The sequence below is a fragment of the Leptodactylus fuscus genome, chromosome 5 (genome assembly GCF_031893055.1).
Source record: "Leptodactylus fuscus isolate aLepFus1 chromosome 5, aLepFus1.hap2, whole genome shotgun sequence".
Classification (NCBI taxonomy): domain Eukaryota; kingdom Metazoa; phylum Chordata; class Amphibia; order Anura; family Leptodactylidae; genus Leptodactylus; species Leptodactylus fuscus.
In genome coordinates, this window is record NC_134269.1 from 141,583,843 (window position 1) to 141,607,030 (window position 23,188).

At 38.8% G+C, this 23,188-nt stretch overlaps 1 protein-coding gene across 1 annotated transcript in view; it reads right to left on the minus strand.

The window, feature by feature from the left end:
- Positions 1 to 4,608: 4,608 nt before the first annotated feature.
- ZDHHC17 (zDHHC palmitoyltransferase 17) overlaps positions 4,609 to 23,188 on the minus strand; it is a 38,273-nt gene continuing 19,693 nt past the window's right edge. Inside the window, exons 9-18 of the mRNA XM_075274386.1 lie at positions 19,708 to 19,850; positions 17,433 to 17,533; positions 13,960 to 14,084; positions 13,074 to 13,136; positions 12,755 to 12,848; positions 12,520 to 12,603; positions 11,116 to 11,273; positions 8,517 to 8,611; positions 5,239 to 6,392; positions 4,609 to 4,833 (exon numbers count right to left, since the gene is read on the minus strand). Coding sequence (XP_075130487.1) covers positions 6,254 to 6,392; positions 8,517 to 8,611; positions 11,116 to 11,273; positions 12,520 to 12,603; positions 12,755 to 12,848; positions 13,074 to 13,136; positions 13,960 to 14,084; positions 17,433 to 17,533; positions 19,708 to 19,850 — 1,002 coding nt within the window. The 3' untranslated portion in view covers positions 4,609 to 4,833; positions 5,239 to 6,253. The remainder of the gene's footprint in view (positions 4,834 to 5,238; positions 6,393 to 8,516; positions 8,612 to 11,115; positions 11,274 to 12,519; positions 12,604 to 12,754; positions 12,849 to 13,073; positions 13,137 to 13,959; positions 14,085 to 17,432; positions 17,534 to 19,707; positions 19,851 to 23,188) is intronic.

Sequence of the window (23,188 nt, forward strand, 5' to 3'; positions counted from 1 at the left end):
CGCCACTGCAAAATAGCGCGGCTATGCGCCGCTATGTGCAAAAATAAGCACAAAAAACGCCAGCGTTACTCAGTGTGAATGCAGCCTAAAACCTGCAGCACAAAGTGCATCCACTGTGCTGTGGGTTTTCACCCTGCAGAATGTTGATTCATGTTGCAGGTTTAACCTTTTGAAAGCTCCTGGAGACCCCGGTATCTGCAGGTGTGCTGCTGCATTTGGGAATTTTTTTGTGGCACTGTTGAATATCCATGTAAGAAATTCAATAGTGTGACTGCTCAATGTGACCCACCTTTAAAGAAGATTAAAAAACTAAATCAATAAATGCAAATATATTTTCAATATAATTTTTTTTTTTTTTTAAATAAAAATTTGAAATAAACACACTGCCCCTTTTTTCCCTATTATACAAAAAAAATATTTACTGTAAAATCTGAAGTACCAAAGTAAAAAAAAAAAAAAAAAACAGCAATTTAGGTGTTGACATTTCCAATAGACATGTTCACTATTGTGTTCTACAAAATATGATATGAAAACAAGTAGGGTCTTGTTCACATGTAGCAGACTGCTGCCATAATTTCTAGATAGAAGATTGCAGCATAAGTTAATGAAATTTATACAATAAAATAAAAAATATCATCCACAGGCTGCAAAAACGTTTTCACATTTAAAGGGGCTCTATCATTGGGAAAAGTCATTTTTAGCTAAGCACATACTTGCATAGCCTTTAGAAAGTCTATTCACACATACCTTTTATATGTTAATCACCTCAGTCGTTTTTATATGCTATTTATGTGCTCTCTCACACACACACAGAAGACTGTGCTCGCTGAGACTTCCGGTGCTCGCTGGAGTCTAATTTGCATATGAGTAAAAAATGGTCTCATTGAAAAACTACTGAGGTGATTTACATAGAAAAGGTACGTGTGGAATAGTCTTTCTAAAGGATATACAAGTATGTGCTTAGTTAAAAATAACTGTTCCCAATGATCGAGCCCCTTTAAAGTGTTATTCGCAAAGGAAGTCATAACTTTACAACTTTTCACCAGGGATGTCATCCACAACAAAATGTGATATATTCTACCAGGGATTTGAAGCAAAGTTCACTACTGACTGTTCATGTCCCATGTGGACCTACCCATTGGAAGCAAGGTCATTGTGCTGTGTTGCTGTCATATTGGATACCCTGTTCATAAAAGTATTCCAATTGCTAACAGAATATTACAGTAAACATAGAAATATAACAGTATATTTGACTTTTAAATACTGCCATATAGATGGTCACTGCATAAATGTACTAAGGCATAGTACAAGGAATCATTAAATGCATATAAAAAGGAATAAAAACATTAAAAATAAACAAAACAATATTCCTGGCTTCAGTTACCAAAAACAAAAAGCTACTTCATGTATTCAGACAAACACATTGAAGGGTGGTATATGACACGCATGAAGAAAATTAGGATTGATACTAGGGAATGGGCATCACAACCATCTCTGACATAACTCCGTTCATGATTTTTGTTCCAGAAAAATTCTTTACATTTACAAGAAACACGGTGAAGAGACAAAAGCAAAAAAAAAACAAAAAAACAAAAAAAAAACAAACAAAAAAAACACAGCAGCATCAATTAAAAAATACTAGCAAATAAAAAAAAAAAAAAGTCACCTGTGTGACAATTTATCTAAATCCTTATTTACACTTACTTGCTTTTTGTGCATAGTTGCAGCTGAGTATTTCTAGCATTCAGGGGGCATGAACCTAAACCAATTCCAAACCAAATCTTACTTATAGTTTGTTAGGTTTTTTTTTTTTTGTCAATCTACAGCACCATTGTGGTCCACACGAGTTTGTGTCTGTGTGTACATGTCAATATATATATATATATATATATATATATATATATATATATATATATATATATATATATATATATATATATATTTGTATGCATGTGTATATATTACATATACATTAATACTGTGGCTGCTATTAAACTTAAAAAGGCCTGAGCTGCAATACCAAATACAGGCACAGACAGCATCAAGTAAACCTGGGAGGTGACACTTGCTGCCATATCTTATACAAGTATATAATAAATGGTAGGAAGCTGAGCTGATGAGGATTAATTATTATTATTAGATAGGTTTCTATGAAGTCCTGATAAGACTCAGGAGCGACAGTGGGGCATATTCATCAGTCCCTCTAATGCCATAAACTATTAAGACTGGCATGCATCACACCAGTCTCAATACACGTGCCTCTGTTTACTCCCTCAGTTTTTTACTTTGCCTTCTACTCAGAAATCTTGATTATAAATGACAAACCTATATAATGACAAGGCCTGGCTTCTCTGCCTCTCTGCAAAGCCTGACAGGTTCACTTAACATCAAAACAAAGCTCTGATGGCTGCAAAGTTATATAAAGAATGTACTCAGCATTTTGGAGCTATAGAGTATATAAATGCTGTTCAGACATAGACATTTTATTGATAGATCCTTACTGACCGTGGAATAGCAGGCACAGGGGTAGAAGATTTATCTGCACAATTATAGCTTTTATCTACATAAAAATAAGTGTAGTTTTAGTCCAATATCCATCCTATAGAAAACCAAAAATATCTATGGCACAATACGTCAGACTCATAGCATTTTCAATATGTATTACTGTCTATTTACCAGAAAAATAGGGGGTCGTTCATTTCAACGTAAATGGCCGATATGTTCTCATAATACTATAACCTGTAGAAATCATAGAGTTATATAGGGCCTTGTCAGCAGTTTGAGAGGCAATGAGTAAGGTGTGAATTCCAGATGATATCTGGTAATGGTAGCAAATAAGTAATCAGCCTTGGTACCATCAAATAATAAGAATAAAAAAAATTCTATTGATCCTAGTTCGTCTCATAATAGAATTAAGAAAGAGAAATGTAAAAAGCAATGTGTCAGGCTGTAGGACAACTGGCTGGAGCAGAAGCCAACCCTTCCCCCACCTAAGACCCACCCTCCACTGGGTCACCATCTTAAAGTGAAACAGATCAGCAGGCGATCTTTGTATTGTTTCCACATGACTATCTTGTCATGCAGCAGGACCCTAAAACAAACAGTGAGGGCAACTATATGTCAGATTTAGTTTTCACTTATATAAATACATTTTTAGTTTAGTGTTCTTTCAGGTGAGCAATACAATTATATATATATATATATATATATATATATATATATATATATATATATATATTCTACACACATTTCTGCTCATATGATAATTGTAATCTCCTCTCCTGAACATCCGTCATATTCTCCACTGACTTCACTCAGAGGACAAAAGATAACTGGAATTATTTCTACATAGTGTTTCACCACATCTGCATACATTTTAACTAGAACACATGGTTTTTTAGTGTAATGTTTGGTGTAAATGTTCTACCCTTAAAACTGGTCAAAAAAAGCAATGGAATGGCTACTGGAACGCAATCAATGACTTACCACAAACTCATATTGATCAACATTTTCCTATATAGCCTGTACAATATACAGAATTCTCTTGTACTCTCCTACTGAAATTAAGTGACAAAAGCACAAAGAAATCAACTTACAGAGAAGTAGCAAGCGTGCATACACTAAGATGAGATACCTTAGACCTGTTTGATGAGATTGTGAAGCCACAGATACAGAAGACATTACAGTGTTGTTTTTGTAGTCTATATTACAGGTGACTGACCTAATAAATTACTGCATGGAAAGAAGGCCGCTGTTAATGGTAAACTGTAAGAGCTATGTGGTACACTAAACCCTACACAGCTAATTATTCGTTAAGGACCCGTTCACACAGGGCGTATTTTGGCGCTGAATTCCAGTCATAATCCGCCCCCTCACAATAGCGGTCTATGTAGACCGTTAGCTTATTTTTTTCCGTAGGTGGCAAGTTGTTGCTCACGGAAAAAAGAAGCGAGCTGCCCTTTCTTAAGGCGGATTCCTCGCAGCATCACACTCTAGACTAGGCCCATTATTTGGGCTTACTCTGGAGTGGGAAGCCACGACTGTCGGAAGCTGTGACAGGCGTATTTTGGTCCTATGCTGACGCGGCTTCCCTCGTCAAAATCAGGACCAAAATACGCCCCCCTTGCCCCGTGTGAACTAGGCCTTAATGTCCCAAATAGCCCTATCCTGATGCTGTCTGTGGCTTGGATTAAAAAAAAAAAAAAAAACACAAACAAAAAACACCTCTATACTTACTCCAGCTCCTGCACAGCTCTTCAATGATTCAAAGACGATGGGGAAATACACCTCAACTTCGGTGCGCATGCACCAGTCCTTAGGCATATGCGCAATGAAGCTGAAGTGAACTTTCTTAGGCTGCTTTCACATGGTAGTGATTGTTATCCAAAAATTAGGAGTGGAGACTACACAGAGGTCAGGTATAATAGAAATATTTGTACCTGTTCTGTGTTTTTAACCCACTCCTAGTTTTGGCTCACAATCACTGATGAAAATGACTGACGTTGTGAAAGCATCCTTAGATGCAGTGAATGAAGAGCTGTGAAGGTGCTTGGAGCACCAGGGAGGAGTCCGATGAGATTTAGCAGACTCCTCTCTAGGCGAGTATTATCATTTTATTTTACTTATTTTAAAGTGGACACTGACAAAGCTAGGATAGGGCAATTGGGGGCATTTAGTCACTGGTCCAAGAGAACCTGTGGGTGGTTCAGTGCTCCGAACAACACTCACAGATTACCTTTAACTTGCAGATATTTTTGGAGCTTTACTACTAGAAATTCACAACAAAACAAAGCACCCATGAATATGCATGTGTCTTTAAACATTTCTACTTCCCTCTCCCAAGACTGATAGAAATAAATTTCCTGCACTCAAATTAATGCTTCCAAAATATTGTGAACTTTTATTAACATCCGACAAAAACGTTTCGGTCTTATATAGACCTTCTTCAGTTTGTCGGTGGGGTATAGTGGAAAGTGGAAGCTTCTGAAAGGGTCCAGGCCCTCTGACCTGGACCCTTTCAGAAGCTTCCACTTTCCACTATACCCCACCGACAAACTGAAGAAGGTCTATATAAGACCGAAACGTTTTTGTCGGATGTTAATAAAAGTTCACAATATTTTGGAAGCATTAATTTGAGTGCAGGAAATTTATTTCTATTTTGCTATGGCTATGAGAAGCCTTTTCCTGGCACCAAACTTCTTGACCGAGTGACGGCACATTAAGATTTTAAAGGATTACCTCTCCCAAGACTAACATAGAAGAACATGTTCTAAATTGCACAAAAAAAAAAACCAAAACAAAAAGGACAACCGTCATGTTTTCTTTGGCTTCACATCCGTTTCCAGTGCTGTCTTGTCAGTGTGAAGAGGGCTTTGTCCAGGATGTAAGCATAGCATCCAGTCAACGCATCAGCTCTTAATGATGTAATTTGGCGATTTACTAGCATTTCCTTATAATCCTATAATACACTACTTGCATGCAACTTGCTGAGGACTGCTCGATTTCAAAAAAGGAAAACTTATTGTGAGATCTCCGAAATCCAGAAAAAGATGGTAAGAATAGATGACAGTCATATAATGTAGGAAACATACATTCATTTTTTGTGTTTAACATCTTCATGTGCCCATTTCATCAAGTTAACCCTAAAGGCTGAACAGCCCAAAGAAACATACGAGTCTTCAGCCCAGCATCAAGATTCACATTTTCAATTACATTATGATAGAACACAACTGGGAGATCACATTACAGGAATAAAATGCCACAGTATTGTAGATCAAGCCAGGCCACATTAGGGAATCATGATGGTGTACTAGAAAGTCTTACTCCACTGGGTGTATTCAGAAAGAAAGGGGCGATGAATAAATTCTGTTCAAGCAGACCAAGACTGAAGCTTGTCGAGAAAGCAATGCCATGCTTTGTTGTGAATGGTGCAAAATAAATAATCAATTAAAAAAAGTACACAGAACAAAAACACAGATTGCAGATTCACGGCTGTTCAAAATATTTCCAATGCAAGGATCTGTTAAAATCCTCCCCTTCCCCACATCTTCTTTCTCTACATCAGTGCGGGCAGAAGGTCCTGTCCATGGTCACTGTGGTTGATAAAATGCTGACAGAGAAGGAACTGTAAGATTTATCAATAGCCCTACAAACAGCATGCTATAGTTCAAGGGGCAAGTTTTCGCGAGAGACATATAGACATCTTTAGGTACCACCCATACTGGATCATGTCAGAGTGGTGCTTCTGCGGAGACTACACCAGCTGATAACCTGAGCCTGACGTTTGTTCATACTCTATTGTGTATTGCCTTGTCCAGTCCACTGTTACAGGGCGGAAGAGGCCACAGCATCGGAATTCAAAGAAGTCTATGATATTTCTGATACATCCATGGCTGCAATTAAATGGGAAAAAATACCTTTCATAAATACACGGTATGTACTGGACTGATAAACACATCAATTAACAGGACAGGACACAAAGAAAAGATAAGAGCTCAAAGATTAACAACAATCTCAAGGGTGAAATTTAGTTACTGTATATGGTTTCTAAGCCTGACATGGTTGATAATTCACTAGAACTAACGCTCTCATCACAGACCCTGATCTTTCATCATCTGGTTAGATTTTCAGTGGGTATTAGATTCTTCTTCTTATGTGTTGGTATAGTATAACTCTCTGACATGTAATCCTCTTCTACATATACCCACAATCTGAGACTAGGATTTCCAATATCGGTTTTAGTCCAACTTTTCTCAGATCATTGTTTAATTCTGCGTTTCCCAACAATCTAAAATGAAGCAACTTTGTAATAGGTCGTAGCTTAAATATGCCCTATTGATTAATGTCCACAGAGCTTGTCCAGACTATGCGTAGCCATGGTAACAGGAAGTAAACATTCTTTGTTACGGAATTCTGCTTTCCTGTAGTCTCATGCTTTCTTACATCAGTCCCCTAAGTTAGGGGGCGTTCACACTACTGTCAGTGTCCGACATGTAGTGTCCGCTCCTAGTGTCCGTGACAGATTTTGAGCGGACACTAGCTGTGTCCGTGACACCTGTCATTTATTTCAATGGGCATCGGGTGCGTTCTTTTCTGTTCCTTTCCTGTCCGCAAGTGAAGATGTCCGACTTCTCAAGCGGACAGAAAAACCCTGCATGCAGGGTTCCTCTGCATATTTTGGTGGGTATTCAGAAGTAGAGGTCAGATAGAGGGGAATACAACTGCAGGATTACCATGCAAGAGCTGCAGAAATAAAACTGTAGGAAACTTGTAATGAGGACCTATTGCAAAGTTGCCTTTTTTTCCATTTTATATACATGAACAGAGAAAAAAAAATCTTGCTTTGAAGGCGGAGATATTCTTTAATCACACTATCCTTTCAGATCTTAGGTCTTATTTGAAACTCACAGATAAAACAGATTTCATCATCTCTAGAGAAGTCTCAAGCCATTTCATACTAGCGCTTTTTGGTTTCTTTTTGGTTTTCTGTCAAGTGTGGCAAAGTCTGAAGTGTTTTTTTTCTAGAGAACCACATTATTAGAACTTCCAATAAAAACCTTACAGACCTCGCTGCAAGTCAATGGAATTGAAACTAGATCTGTCCTAGCTGTCATGGCGCTGTTATGAAGAAAGGCCATTATGAAATTTTTATTATATCCTCATTTTCCAGTCCAACCAGTTTAACACCCTCCTCTGTGACAATCACAGACACACCGACCTGGGAGACCCTTTTACAAAAACAGGAGTGGTTAATATAAAAGCTTGTGTCTAAGGAGAAAGAGCCCCAACTCTAGATAACATATCAAAATACATTCAGAACAGAAAAAAATAAAAATATTTCTGTACTCATCCTATACATTCTATTAGCCACTGTGTTATTAATTTCCAAAGTTACCTTCTATACATGATCGCACTTGGCTCTTCTAACTTCAATGTAAGATGTCTGTGAATTATTTTTACCCTTAAATCCCACATACAACTTGACTAATAGCATTGCACTCTTCCTACTTACTATATGAAGCCCTGAATGCCACACATGGCAGTACCATTGTCATTGCCACTGGGAGTTTGGGAAATTATACACAGAAATACAGCTGAATGTGAGCCTCCTGCACTGCTGTGTGTATAGACACCTATAGCATATGCATATATATATATATATATATATATATATATATATATATATATATATATATATACACACACACACACACACACACTCTATTTTGGTCCAATGTACAGATCACAGACATCCAGGATAGTTTATGATACATGAGGACAACACATGGATGTCCTCCATATTCTGTCCCAGATCAAACTCAATACAAAAGTACAGCATTGAAAAAAGAAAAAAAAAAAAAAAAAAAAGTTGATCTGGTTTTCACCGATATGAAAAACAATGACACTATACCACCCTAAAATCAAAATGTCCATTGTCAGTGAGAAGCAATAACAGTACATGAAAATGATAAAACAAACATGTGAATAAGGCCTAAGTGACGGAAAGATCGGCTTACTTGAAAGGACTTTCAATTGAAGTGGTTGTGACTTTGAAGTGCTTGTATCTCCTTGCATTCATCCTCTCATTTGTAGTGATTCCCAAACATGATATCTGTAAATATAAGTTATACAATTATGTCTTCTGCTGACATAGATGCAAGCACAGTACTGAGTACATGGACTGTAACTGGAATATAACTAAATCTCCTCGGATCCCACTGATTCAATTTGCCTCTATAAAACCAGGAAGTAATGGAGAGCTTTAGAAAATATAATGGAGAAGGAAATTGGTGTGGTCATTGTTTACAGAGTAGAAAAAAGGAGAAGTAGAACATTTAATAAGGCAGAGAAGTGAGAATATAGAGATGTGCAGAAATGTTATTTGTAGATAAAGATAAATAACCAGCTGAACAATGCTCATGCTGCACGTTTCCTGATGTGCTCAGTGTCTGGCCCACAAAAACTCCATTTTGTGACAGCCCATGGACAACAACTTAAGTTGACCTCCATCAAAAATCAATTCTAAACCACTTATATGCTGCTAACCTGCAAGACACCGACTTAGCCATACATATTCCCCAGTACAATGTAATTCATTAGAAATCCGTAAACCACATAAAAAAAGATCCCATTTAAGAAAAAAAGAGGGACTGCATGCACATAACATGGCTATAGATAAAAGAAGTAACAAACTATTAATAAATGAGCAGCAAATCTAAAACTAAAGTAAAAGTAGCCAAATAGAACTGCTGACGTATAGTCTCGAAGTTAGTAAAAGTAGTAGTGTAAAAAGTACAATGCACTCCCTATCCTAATATAAATGTAAGGGGGAAATTAATGAAGACTGGCGATTCTTATGACAGTCTCTATTCATTCCCCGAAAGGCACAAGACACGCCAAAATTATTAAGGGGCTTCTCTCTCATAGTAATTCTCATACATGTAGGTGCATCTGAACTGAAATCTACATAAGCCATGAACTGGCATAGATTGTTGGTGTAAGTTACAGTAAATTGGATGAACCAAAAAATCTTTGCACCACTTCGCTCTGTCCATTGTCTAAAAATGCGACAGCGCTTTATTTTTTTTGGGCCACTTTCGAGGTGCAGGCCAGATACTACATTTGGACCCCTAGTGCATACCCCAGTGTGTGCAACATCCCTGTTGATGAGCGTTTTGCCTAGATTTGTCAGGTGGCCTTTTTTGCATTTGTGTGCTGTCTGAGGGTTGGTTACGCTGGGTTCACACTAGCGTTCGGCAGTCCGTTCTCATGTTTCCTTCTTCTGCATGCAGAAGACGGAAACCTGTCATGCTGAGTCCGGCTGTGAACGCCGGTGAGCGTTTTATGCGCTCCGTGGCGAAACAGTTTCTTTTAAACCGGACACAAAGTACTGCATGTCCGACTATGTCCGTTTAAAAAAAAAAAGGGTTTCGCCGCGGAGAGCATAAAACACTCACCGGCGCTCACGGCTGGACACCTTTCAAACCCATTCAAATGAATGGTCTTGAAAGAGTCCTGCAGCTTTCCGTCTCCTGCTCTGTTTTGTGCAGGAAACGGAAACCTGCAGAACGGAGTCCCAGGCGCAGATGTGAACGAGCCCTGAATGATATGGCAAACATACCTTTGTGTGTCATAGTACAATCCTGCAGTTGAGAAAGTCAACTTTTAATTTGTATGTAGATGAGCTGTGCAGTGAACCCAGAATGTGGCCACTTCTGCTACGGCATTCATTTATGGCAGTGCTGAGACAAACAGCAATAGGAACAAAACAGTTCTATATCCAAAACCAAACAGCATAGTTTAGTATAGGCTCAATATTTATGTAGAGGTTTTGGATACTACTCACAGGTCCCTCAGTTGAACAATAAACAAGCCAAGGACTGTACAAAAAGAAGGAAGGGTCTGTGTACAGGGTTGAAAGTGAAGTACACTATGGTCCCCAGACCTTTTGAAATTTCTGAGGGTTGCCCTCTCCCTTGTACACCAGTTGGTTATATGGCAGAATCAAGTTGACCAACTTCCTCCACATCAAAACCAAGGGAGGGCGTAAAGCCATCCATTGTAAGGCTGTATGGCTTTTTTAGCCATAAATAAGGATTTGCGCAAGACTATTCTGATATAGTGTAGCCATATCTCTTCATCTAAAAACTCAAATAGATATATCTCAGGAGTAAGCAGGACAGGAGTATTTAATATCTCTTAAAGGAGACCAACTAACTCTTTCCAAAAATCCAAGATTAAATCTTAACACACAAAAATATGTTAACATTTTGTACAGGAAGCCCCTAGAACAGCATATAAATGGTTCTGGTGGAGTTTAATGTCTTTAATCCAACACCATGCAAAGAATAACCCAGGCTCAGATAATGTTGGACTGAATGTCAATGCTTTATTTCACTTCTACGGTTGTCCATGTACTGTCACAACATGGACATTCTGTGGACTTTTATGTTTAGGTCATAATATAGATTATGGCAAAGTACAAATACATTTTTCTTTTAAATAATATCACAGTACAATACATTATTCCATAACTCCTGTCTTACACTGTATATTACAAGCCAATATTCCCCTATATATCTTCAGCCACCTTGAAAGAGATCTGCATATCCTTACCTGGTACATTTGACACATCAATAACACCGCAACCCACATTAAGTGAAACACACTGTTGAGAAACATCCAGAACATCCAAGGCGAACAGGTAGCAATCTGGGTCACATATGTCCAGAATCCATCTTTACTGTACGTAGTGTCGCAGCGTATTCCCCAATCTATAGAAAACAAGACAGTTAGAATAGTACTTTGATGAAGTTGATGTCTAGGCTCTGCTTTTATCTATCTTTTTCACATCATAAGGAAGGCATTAATGTACATGGAACAATCTTACAAAAAGCTACAACTTGTTGTACAATAATTTATTTGCATATTCTTTCCCCGGAATCCTTAGTAGAGCAAGTGAAAGGTGGTCTGAAAGGGCAGTCTGCTTAAGGATATTATAAGTCTGTATGAAGATAAGGACAAACTCTCCTTGAGTTGGCTATTAGAGCCAGATCGAGGCCCTAACAGAGATCCACTGCGATGTTGACCTCCACGTAACACAGAAAATACTGTGTGCATTAGATTAGGATTATTTTAAACTGCACTGTCAGGGCCTTTATTCTCGTGTGATTTGTCTGCATCAACAATCATGCAGAAGTAGATCAGATATCAGATGATCAGTGAAAACATAGGCAACAGAGAAGACTGACGATAGCCACTTCTTTCTTAATCGCTTTATCCCCAGTGGTCAATAAGCAGAGTATTTTAAACAGGAAGCAGCAGTGCCACCTACTGTCTTACTGCTGAAACACCCAGAAGTCACTAAATGAGATTCCGTTATCACCAAAATGCCATTTCTGGATTAGAATTACTGGGTATTGCTAGACACAAATCAATTTCCAACACCGGATAGTATTCATATGTAACATTGTCAGCTCCTATGTATTGAAAATATTCTAAGCCATATTATACTTCATGATATTTAAATTGTATTGCAAAAAAATAAGTGCAGCCCTTATACCAGCATGAACCTAAAGGATTTTACAGGCCGCAAAAACTAATGACATACTCGACTAAGGCATGTGACTGCTGAGGCCAGATAATACCTGTAGCAACCACATTGTGGTGGGGGGCAAGGAGTTCATTTGTAGCATCTGTAGAACAGATCTCTTTGATAAAATATCTTACAAAGTTTTTTTTATCAGGGGATAAACACACTGCTAAGGGAGTGCGCACCTTTACAGGCGTATGGAGACTTACAAGCCTTTTTTGCTCCACTGGGGGATTATGGGAAAAATATGCAAATCTGTTTTCCAAGATTTAAATAGGAAAAACTTGCTGTCCTCTAGGGGCAGTCCCCTTAACTTTTTATATTCACATATATTACTCATTTATGAAGGTTGCTTATCACTGGAGGTACGCTTTAAATGCTAGAGGGTGTCTGCTTAGCTACGTTAGTCCAACTCAATGTATACTCACAGGAAATGCACCCATAAATCATCCAGCAAATCATGCAGAGCAAGAAAAAAAGGTATCCCATGAAATAGCGATGGTTTCCTGCACCTAAACAAATAGAAGAAAACGTGTTAGACTGCTGGCCAAATTGCACTACACACTACAACACATCAACCAATTTCCATCACAGTATGTAAGCGTGTTTGTGTGTGTGTGTGTGTGTGTGTGTGTGTGTGTGTGTGTGTGTTCTGCTACATACCTACACAGTTGCCAACCCAAGGACAGTGGTGGTCAAACTTTGCTATGCATCGATTGCAAATGCCACAGTGCTTAGATCTCACTGGTTTTCTTATCTGTAAATAGTAGATAAAAATAAATATATGCAAAATGTTCAATAAATGTAAACCTTCATATTATGATTTAAAACAAAAACAAAAAAAAAAACAAAACAAGAAAGCTGGGGCAACCTATATTATTGTAGGTTTTGCCTAGACATAAGAACTTTCCCTTTCTAGGAATGTGTTTTTATCTCTTATGAGGACCAGGCTTTCATTTGCTATGTAACTAAACATACTCACCAAACAGGTACTGCAGAATATACTCAGGTCCAGACTGCCAGTTTCAGCAAGCTCTACAATTGTCTAATAATGACAAATACCAAAATAGGTTACAACCAAGACATGTAGAATCTCAATACGAAAGCAACACACTTGACATAAATAAAAAAGTGTTCACTAGAGATGAGCAAATAGTATTCGAAACTCTAGTTTCGAATACCTTGCTCCCATATGAATGAATGGAAGCGGCCGAGCACCAAGGGGTTAAGCGCCGTCCGTGCGCCGACTGCTTCCATTCATTCCTATGGAGCGAGGTATTCAAAACTAGAGTTTCGAATACTATTCGCTCATCTCTGGTGTTCACTAATAGTTGACTTTTCATTTTCAAACCAACTTTGGAAGAATAAAACAGGGACCATGGCCACTGTGTGGAAGAAGTGTTTAATACAATAACCCCATTAGCACATAAGCTGCACCTGTACATGGAGAAAGGTTCCAATTCAGGATAGTGGGGTTATCTTTGTATGTGATTTTCAGCTGTCAGATTTCCTTTAAGATTAACAAGTTATGAGCTTGGTCACAAAATATTATTACTAAACACTTTCAAGCATAAAAAGAATGGGTGTATCTGGTGTAACTTGGGTCTTAATCTCTAAGCTTTAATAAAAGTGAGAGTTTTTACTTCTTTAAATCACATACGTGATTGTGGCTGCCATCTTTCAGTCCCATACTGCTGCCATCACCCATAATCTACTACTACATCAAGTAAGTTTGCAGAGGTGAGAAAGATCTAACTTGGCAGCTATAAATGATAACCAGATGTGGACAGGGCCAAACATGAATTGGAATAGCTCCAAGTTTACACTCCTTAACCCATTCCTTTGAGACAAGTTAGATTACATTTTACCTTTTTCTTTTGCTCCTCTGTGGCCTTGATAATACCTGGATCAGATTTCCAGGATTTACCAAAGTTGTAGAACAGCGCAACACTGTTCGCCAAAAATGGAAGATGGATGAAGAAAAAATTCAGATGTGCTATGAATTAAGGAAAAGCTCAAGAAATATGTGGTTATACATGTATAGTCTAGCAAAAGAACCCTTAAGCATAAGTAGTCCAGACGTCTAAACCTAAGCTAAATAACATGACTTTCTGACTTGCCAAATGATGATATAAAGACAGTTATGTGATAGTAACAGCAGACAAGACAGCAATGAGAAAATTCACAACTGTTCCCATGGTCATAAGACAATCATAAAATGAATAAATCCCATACATTTTTGCATAACAATATACCCCTATCATGTGATTTAGATGCTTTGACAAGACAAAATATCTAGGACATAGTGACAAGATGTTAGTATGTTAGTTTAACATTGCCGAGCCAATTAGAAAATGTATAGGAGTTAAATGCTTAAGAATTTAACCCCTTGGAGCCAAGTAGTAACATTTGCAGTGCTGGTGCTATGTAGTTGGCACTAAGCACCATAAATGTAGACAGGAGTTGATTTACCATGGGAACCAAGCTGTTCAGAAAGTGACCAGCCATTCACACAAAGGACTCCTGTGACAGAATAATGTACCATTGTGGCTCTTCACACAGTATAACATCCCATAGTAGCCCCTCCACATAGTAGGCACATGCATACGGATGACTGAACAAGTTCTCATTACAAATTTTCCAAAACTTTCATGTTTGGCGGAACCCTAAATTTTTGAAGTTCGCTTGAGTACATAAACCCAGAATGTAATAAGTAGAGGCTCATTGGAGGTGAGTAAGGTTGAGCCAATCTTGAGATTTCAGGATCGATTTTAAAATCCAATTTCCGATCATTTTCCATTCAAACCCAATCTCGATCCCAATTCTGATTCTAAAGCAAGTCAATGGGATTTTTTTTTCTAAGATCGTTTTCAAAAGCTATAAAAAGTTACCAAAAAAATACATACAAGTTCTTAGAATGCATAGAAAGAGCAAGGGAACACAAATGGCCATGAAACATTGTTTTTTAATCACTTTGTGAGGACGATGAGGCACTCGCCATATGATAAGCAATGGCTGAAGTTCGCGAGTAGATAGATACTATCTACTCTTCTGTTTTCTCCCTGCTGTGCCGTATACTGGACACTGCTACATCTGAATTACTGTACATTGACTTGTCTATCTACTCTTCTGCTCCGTCCCTGCTTTACCGTATACACAGCTCTGCTATATCTCAGATACAGATACTGTAGTATCTACTCACGAACTTCAGCCATGGCTTATTATATGGCAAGTGCCTCGTCGTCCTCACAGCAGCGCACTGAAGAACAGGAATACCTGCAGGCCTACGAGGATGTGCTGGAGAGATATAAAGGTACTGGGCAGAGAGGGCACTGCTCCGATGGTAGTACAGCACAGGGAGAAGGGCACTCACCTAAAATAGCCGCAGCCAGCGAGTGTCAGTTACTACACATCTGAGATGTAGCAGAGCCGAGTATACGGTAAAGCAGGGACTAAGCAGAAGAGTAGATAGAAAAGTCAATGTACAGTAATGCAGATGAAGCAGAGATCCAGTATACAGCACAGCAGGGAGGAAACAGAATAGTAGATACTATCTACTCTTCTGTTTCCTCCCCGCTATGCCGTATACTGGACACTGCTACATTTCCATTACTGTACATTGTAGTAGCTAACATTGTTAGCTTTTTCCACAATGCTTGGCCAGTAGCCAAGCATTGTGGGAAATAAGCTCTGACCTCGATCCCACCGGGAAAGATCGGGATCGGAATTCCGATCAAGATCATGAAATTTACTCGATCGCAATCTGAACTTTTCCGATCCCTCAACCCTAGAGGGGAGTAAACAAACAGTCTTAATCTCTTTCACTGGGCTCCAGAGCACAGGTCCCCATTCTTACCTTGGTCACAACACTATGCAACTGCTGAGAAGGCCCAAAGAGAACAGGTAGTCGCACTAGAGACCAGGAGAGGCGAATAACACTGATTTTGTTTACTGACTGACTGATCACTTTCCCTGGGCCTCTACTTATTATACTCTGAGGTCTGGTTCAGACGTGTTCGGTCTGAATTAAACTGCAACTAGAATCTTGCGAATATTATAATAACTGGCATACACAAAATCCCATCAGTTATCAGGGTTGATGTTCGGTTTTGGTTATTTTTCGATTAATTCCTCAGCCCTACCCTGAACATTAAGCATGAATAGGTCATCTCCTGGGCACTTCCGATTAAAATGTGGATTTTTCAATCATGTAACCTACATAACAGAAGTATGTTTGTTAATATGGCTCTCCTTGCCCTCTATTTGCCAACAAAAAAAAAATCAGTTTACAGTAGTCCCAACCTGCCTGGTAACACCCAACCAAAACCCAATCCCGTGGATTGCCATAATTTTTCCTGTCAATGACTTATGACAACTATGATCTAGTGTGGTCAGCAATTTAAAGGGGCCAAAACTGCCGACAATCTCCATTTAAATATATTGAGGTAACGATCCCATAAAATCCTTGTTGCGTTTTATATTTACTCTACCTAAACAAGAGGTACATGTTAAGCCATGTATAATAACGGTATAACACATCTAGGCATGTAGGTTAGTACTTTACATCCATTAAATGTATCACCATGGTTAAAGAAAAACAAAAAACAAGAACATATAAACATGTTTCAACAAACCCAATAAATAAGTCCGGTTTCCTAATACTACATATTTCATAAGGGTAAAGACTAGTTATCTCTACAGAGCTTGTGCCCTCACAGAGGTCATAAGAACAAAAGGGATCTAACAAAGGGAAATGAAGGCAAGCAACAGTTACATATTTACAGAGCACTGGTATCCACACTCACGTCTAGACAGACGTCATCATTTAACTATGTGGGCTCTTAGCCGGATGTAAGAGAAGTGAAGGAGAGACAGAATACTTTACCACTGCATGCTATGAGTCAGCAAGATGAAAGACATGAAATCACTGGAACACACATTAGAGGAAACAGGAGGGAATGGGGGGCTGGCTACAGGACAAAGATGTCATTTTACAGACATCCAGGGGCTGTGCAAGATCCTGTCTCACTTTATTTAAAAGAACCCCCCCCCCAAAAAAAAAAAAAAAAATCACATACACTATGCCTTATGAGTTATAGTTATTAAGTAGGAGAAAACTGTAGAGAATTGACCTGACAGACCAATGAATGAAACAATTATCCTGTTCTACTGCACCAAACTTAGGTCAAGATAAATACCAGAAAACATCAACTTGACCTACTATTGAACATGGCATCTAACATGACATGAAATCCACTTCTATAGACTAAAGGTGAAGTCTGTAGAAATTAATACATTTAGAGGAAAGTGGTCACTGGTAATGTACTCTGAGAAAGGATATCATTCCAAAACCAGAAGAACCAGGTAACATACATCCAAAACTTGGTTGCCAGGTATATTCCAAGTGGAAGAGCACTATGCATTGAGTGATCAAAGAAAGACCTAGGGAAGGAAGGAAAAAAATAAATTAAGATTATATGGTTAATAGTTCACATATATTGATTTCATTTCAATGAGAAAAAAAAAGTTGTCCTAAAACATTTCTGAGATGAGTTAAGGATGTATTCCACCGTCACATTACATTAGAACTGTCAGATTATACCACGTGCAAAATTATACATTATTACATATAGTGGACTTACATTAGCAGATCCAAACAATTTCAACCAGGGTTAACTTGCCATATAATGTGCATGAAATGTTCCACTGACATTTATTCAAAGAAGTATTGGGCATTCTGAATTTCAACATGACTAAATTTTTGTTCTCAGGAAAGATGAGCTAGCACCAGAGTTGTCAGGGAGTCGCTTAATTCACTCTAGTCAACAGCAAGTTAGGAATAGCTGTCAATCGTATAACCACCTTAAAGGGGTTATCCACTTTCTAATATTGATGGCCTATCCTTAGGATAGGCCATCGATATTAGGCTGTTGAATCCTGCAGATAAGCTGTTCCAGGATAGAGCAGCTCACGGTAATCAGGACTGTGGAGTCCATAGGCCAAACCACCGACTCCAGCTCCTCTAATTTTCCCACAGTCAGACTCAGTCTCCTTCATACACGGCTGACAGCCATTATCAGACAAAAGCAGCAAAATGTATCAAATTCACTAAAAAGCTAGCGAGTTAATTTCTATGATAGTAAATTTGCATCAAAGGCTATATCTAATTCATTATACAATATTAATAATTGTAGAATATAACAAACTAATCATAATATTTTGAAGCCAGAGTCTGTAACTTTCTCCGGACTCCAACGCTACAGCCCTGCCAGTAATGTGTAGATGGCAGGAACTGTACTGCTCACTCACCATACAGCTAGAGATACCACAATGTTGTCTCAATTACTTCAATCATATCATATATCAATGGGACAGTAGTATCTAGAGCACTTACTACATTTTGTATGGCAAGTGAGCAGCAAGGATTCAGGTATGTAAACATTAATGGGAAACACGCTGCCCCAGAGCAATGGGTCCAGCTAGATCCATGAAACTATGGATAACCCCTTAAGATTAAATACCCATCACATCTGAGCCTAGTAGTGCCTAGTAGTGATGGGTAGTTAATGAACTAACTAATCTAGTTCACATTTCTGGCAAAGGTTATTTCATCGTGAACTAAAGCAAATTGGAGGAGTTGGTGGGAAGGGGAGAGATACAAATCACATCAGCGCCTCCCGTACACTTGCTTCAAGGTATAAAAACAATTGCTGCCCTCTGATCAGGCTAGCTCATGCCCAGACACACTATAACATCTCATGTTTCCACCATAGTACCTTCTCTGCTGTAGGACCTCAGCTTAGAGAGCCCTGTGCCAGGTAGATATGCCTGAAGTGCCCATTTTAGCAAAGGTGCCAGAGGTTGCCGACCCCTGGGTTATACTGTAGATCTGTTTACTTCACCAGGTATCTTCTCCTTGTTCTTATTAAAATCTCATGGTTTACTATACTGTCTGTCATCAAACTGCTAGACATTAGTTCACATTTACAGTTGCTCTAATTTTTAGACCCAACTTATTTTCCACAATTGTAAATGACTGCTGGAGCTAGAATGTAAGGTACAAGTAACATCAGTAAAAAAAAAATGACAGCCAATTACTATATTATTCCGTCTCACCCCACCTATCTCAAAGAGTGGTCTACGGGGATACAGGAACATTCTTCCTACAGCATATACAAATCAACTTCCGAAAACGATTTTAACTGGAGCTATAGCTGTAGTGATATACTGGAGGCTCTCAGCTTTAAAATGATAGCAGAAGCACTTTTCTAGGTGGTACCAGAGATACAACAATTTGACGTGAACCCCCTTCACCTACCGATACACTATATACTGGTATATACTAGCAATAAAGGGTAAATATGGGATGGATCTCCAAAGAAACTCCTCATTAGAAGTGATAGTTATACTTTAAAGAGTCAATACGGCCATAGAAGAACACACAATTAAGAGTTGGTAACAATTTTAATTTTTAGGGGGTACACATTCTGTGAGATATGGACATATACATTCCAAGGAGGTTTAATTTCACATGCATAACCAAGAGTATATATGATATTCTCTGATAGTTTCCATTTGTGGATGGTAGAATATTCTTTAAGTAAAAGTTCACTTACTTTGATAGAAATTGCACCATTGCCCAGACACCTCCATACATGAGTCCTTTAATTAACCAGGAATCAATATCAAGATCAGCAATAAATCCAACCAACCAAATGACCAGAAATGGTGTTCCCAGCATTACTTTTTGCCGGAATTCCTAAAAAGTAAGATGTGAACAGTGTGATGACTTTCAGCTAAATAACTCACTTGCAATAATAAAAGTTAGGGGGCATTCACACGGAGTAACGCCGGGCGTGTATTACAGCCGTACACGCCGGCGTTACGGCAGACTGCCGAACACTTCCCATTCACTTCAATGGGAGCGCTCGTAAACGCTGCTGTTACGAGCACTCCCATTGAAGTGAATGGGAAGTGTTCGGCAGTCTGCCGTAACGCCGGTGTGTACGGCTGTAATACACGCCTGGCGTTACTCCATGTGAATGCCCCCTTAAGGTGGAGCAGACTCCAAATGACAGATAAAGAGTAATATGTATAAATGATTACAGAATATAAACCTGAACACATATTTCTGGGAGATGTCAGATAATAAAAAATTATAGAGACAGGAATAAAAGAGGTATACTAAACATTGGCCTGAAACTTGGTGATCCTTATTTGGAGAATGGTGAAACCTTGAAGAATACAAGGCATTTCCTACTATTTACGCTGGGTTCACACCAGCGTTCGGCACTCCGTATTAGGTTTCCATCTTCTACTTCCCTGAGAAAGCATGGTGCAAGCACAGGATTTCAGAGCAAAAAATAATGAGTACCAGCCGCATAGGCTAACATTCTCTGACAGACTCCTTTTTTTTAAAAAAAAATCCAAATTCTAGCAAAAATTCATGTCTAATCTGATATGGTCATGAACGAATAATCATGACATATGGAATATTAAAAAAAAAAGTTAAGACAACCAAAGTATAATGTATATCACACAACCACAAGTAAAAAAAAAAAGACAAATTCATGAGCCCACAGAGTGTGGGAAAGGAAGGGGGAGATCAAATCACCACATCCACAGGACAAGGTCTCATATAGGGGAGATATACATAGCACCACGCCTGTCTCTTTGCCTATCCCAGAAGAGCCGCAAAGTCTTGACAGGGGTACTATAAGTGCCAAAAAGCTCCTATCTCATTCAAGTCTCCAACACGTATCGGGAGTCCCAGGATACTTGTGAATACATACAAGCAATAGTACTCATCTAGATATAATCTTAAAATTATTGCCCCTTCTTCTGTGATGCCACTGTCATTTCATGGGAGACCATGCAAAACTTTTAAAAGGTCTCCTCTCAGATCCCTCTCCCACTGCTGGAAGAACCCAGCCCTGTCACCATTGCATTTGCAGATGAAGCTGATAAAAGTGGAAAAGGCATCCAGACATCACCCTCAAGCCAAGAAAGAGTCTAGCAAAGTCTCAGAGAGAAATATCACAGAGGTTAGACCCAAAGAGAAATCTGAAGACAGACAACAGCTGCTTGTACTCTAACCATGAAACCAGCAAGGGTACACTTTGTTCCTGCAATTGCAACAGCACAGGCACCGTGTCATTAACCAAAATCTCCATCGGGGGGGGCACTGTCTGTCCCAAATAAGGAATGTTCGTGCAGAGAGACCCCGAAGGATACCTTGAGTTCTGAAAGTCATGGGATGGCCAAGAGGAGATCGCTCCTTTGTCAACCTAACCATCCCACACATGTAAGGTAAGCAAAACTAGAAGAGGCCACTGCCCAAGCAGCAAACAGGAGATCTATTGGAGACAAACAATGTTCTGCATTAACCCAAAGCTTAAAGTCTCTATAACGTGACCAATCAAAAATACAAGACAGTATAGCTGCTTCATGGAACAGTTTGAAATCTGGCATGCACTCTCCCACAGCACCCATTCAGGGTCTAGCAGATTACCATACAAATCTGTTGAAGGCCCTCTGTAGTGTCCTAAAGTAGCTGTTAGGAACACTCAGGGGTACATTCTGGAAAGACAAATACATCTTTAAGTCAAAAACTTTTGAGATACTAAAGTATGACTATAAAACTATTTTTCCCCAACGTGACAATTAGTTTTTGGTGATCGGATACTCCTAGTTTTAACCAATAGCTATATAGATGAGGACTAGGTACCACGCATTAGAAATGCTAGAACATATCTGTGTCTGCAGCAGCAGCAAACTAGGAATCTTGAAATAAAGTTCTAGTCAAAATCCTGATGTTTACTGGAATATGGATAATAGAGATTTTTTGAGTCTTCCGTTCTGATGATTTTGTAAAGATTTACATTACATGGCATAAACATAGTTGGCACGTGGGAGCTCTTCACATTGCAAAACACCACATTTAGTGCATCAGGCCCTTCTCAGGTAAGTTTTTGCTACCAACATAATTTTATTCAACCTAACAAGGGGTTTTCTCATGAACAGAACCACATTTCAAAAGGACTTTTCACCATCTTCACCAACTCCAGTCTCTAGGTGTTAATATGCTCTTCCGCACTGATTCTACCAAAGCTGGAATTTTTTCTCTACCCCCACCGTTCCCAAAGTGCTGTTAGCTTTGGTGCCGGACAGTCTCTGTACTGTCAGGAGGACGATGTCAGGCAGCAGCATACAAAGGGGGTGCCATTCTTAGCTCTGACACTGGCTGTCTCTGATTGGAGGTCCAAATTATGCACTCCCACCTGACACTGCCCTTCTGATATTACAGAGCTGAAATAGCACATCAGGCAGCAAAACTGCCTGCACTCGTAGCTAGGGAACAGTGCCTACTAACAGACGCTAAAAAGTAGAATTGGTAGAGGTGATAAAAGGTTCTCTTTAAATTTGCAGACAGTTAAAAGTTAAACAGTTTTTTTTAAGAGCTTTACAGATTTTCTGTAATCTGCTAAAAAATCTAGTGGTAAAAGTCTTGATAGAATACCAATGGATACAACCATGAATATAGCAACTTTCTATGGTCTGCCATGATTTCCTTATTATGGACAGGCTATGAGGTAGGGACACTACAATCATGAGCAGATAACCTAACCACAATAAGAAAATCATGGTGGAATTTCAGAGTATAGCAAGTTCTTGCATTCATGGTCATATCTAGAGATGAGCAAACACTGTTCGGATCAGCCGATCCGAACAGCACGCACCCATAGAAATGAATGGAAGCACCTGTGATGCCGGCCACCGGCAAAGTTAGCGTCACAGGTGCTTCCATTCATTTCTATGGGTGCATGCTGTTCGGATCGGCTGATCCGAACAGTGTTCGCTCATTTCTAGTCATATCCATTGGCAACTGATTGATTATAATTATGATTGGAGAAAATCTTTAAAATGTAGCAAAAAATTTATGTTTGAAAAAAGGTTTAACATTTAATTGTATGCAAATACAAATATGGTTATGTTCATAGGTTTGTAAAGAGCTAGGTAACATTTTCACAATGTGCTAGACACCTACTTTCAGAAAATCGCTGTGGAAAAGTTATTTTTTATTTATAAATCATGTTT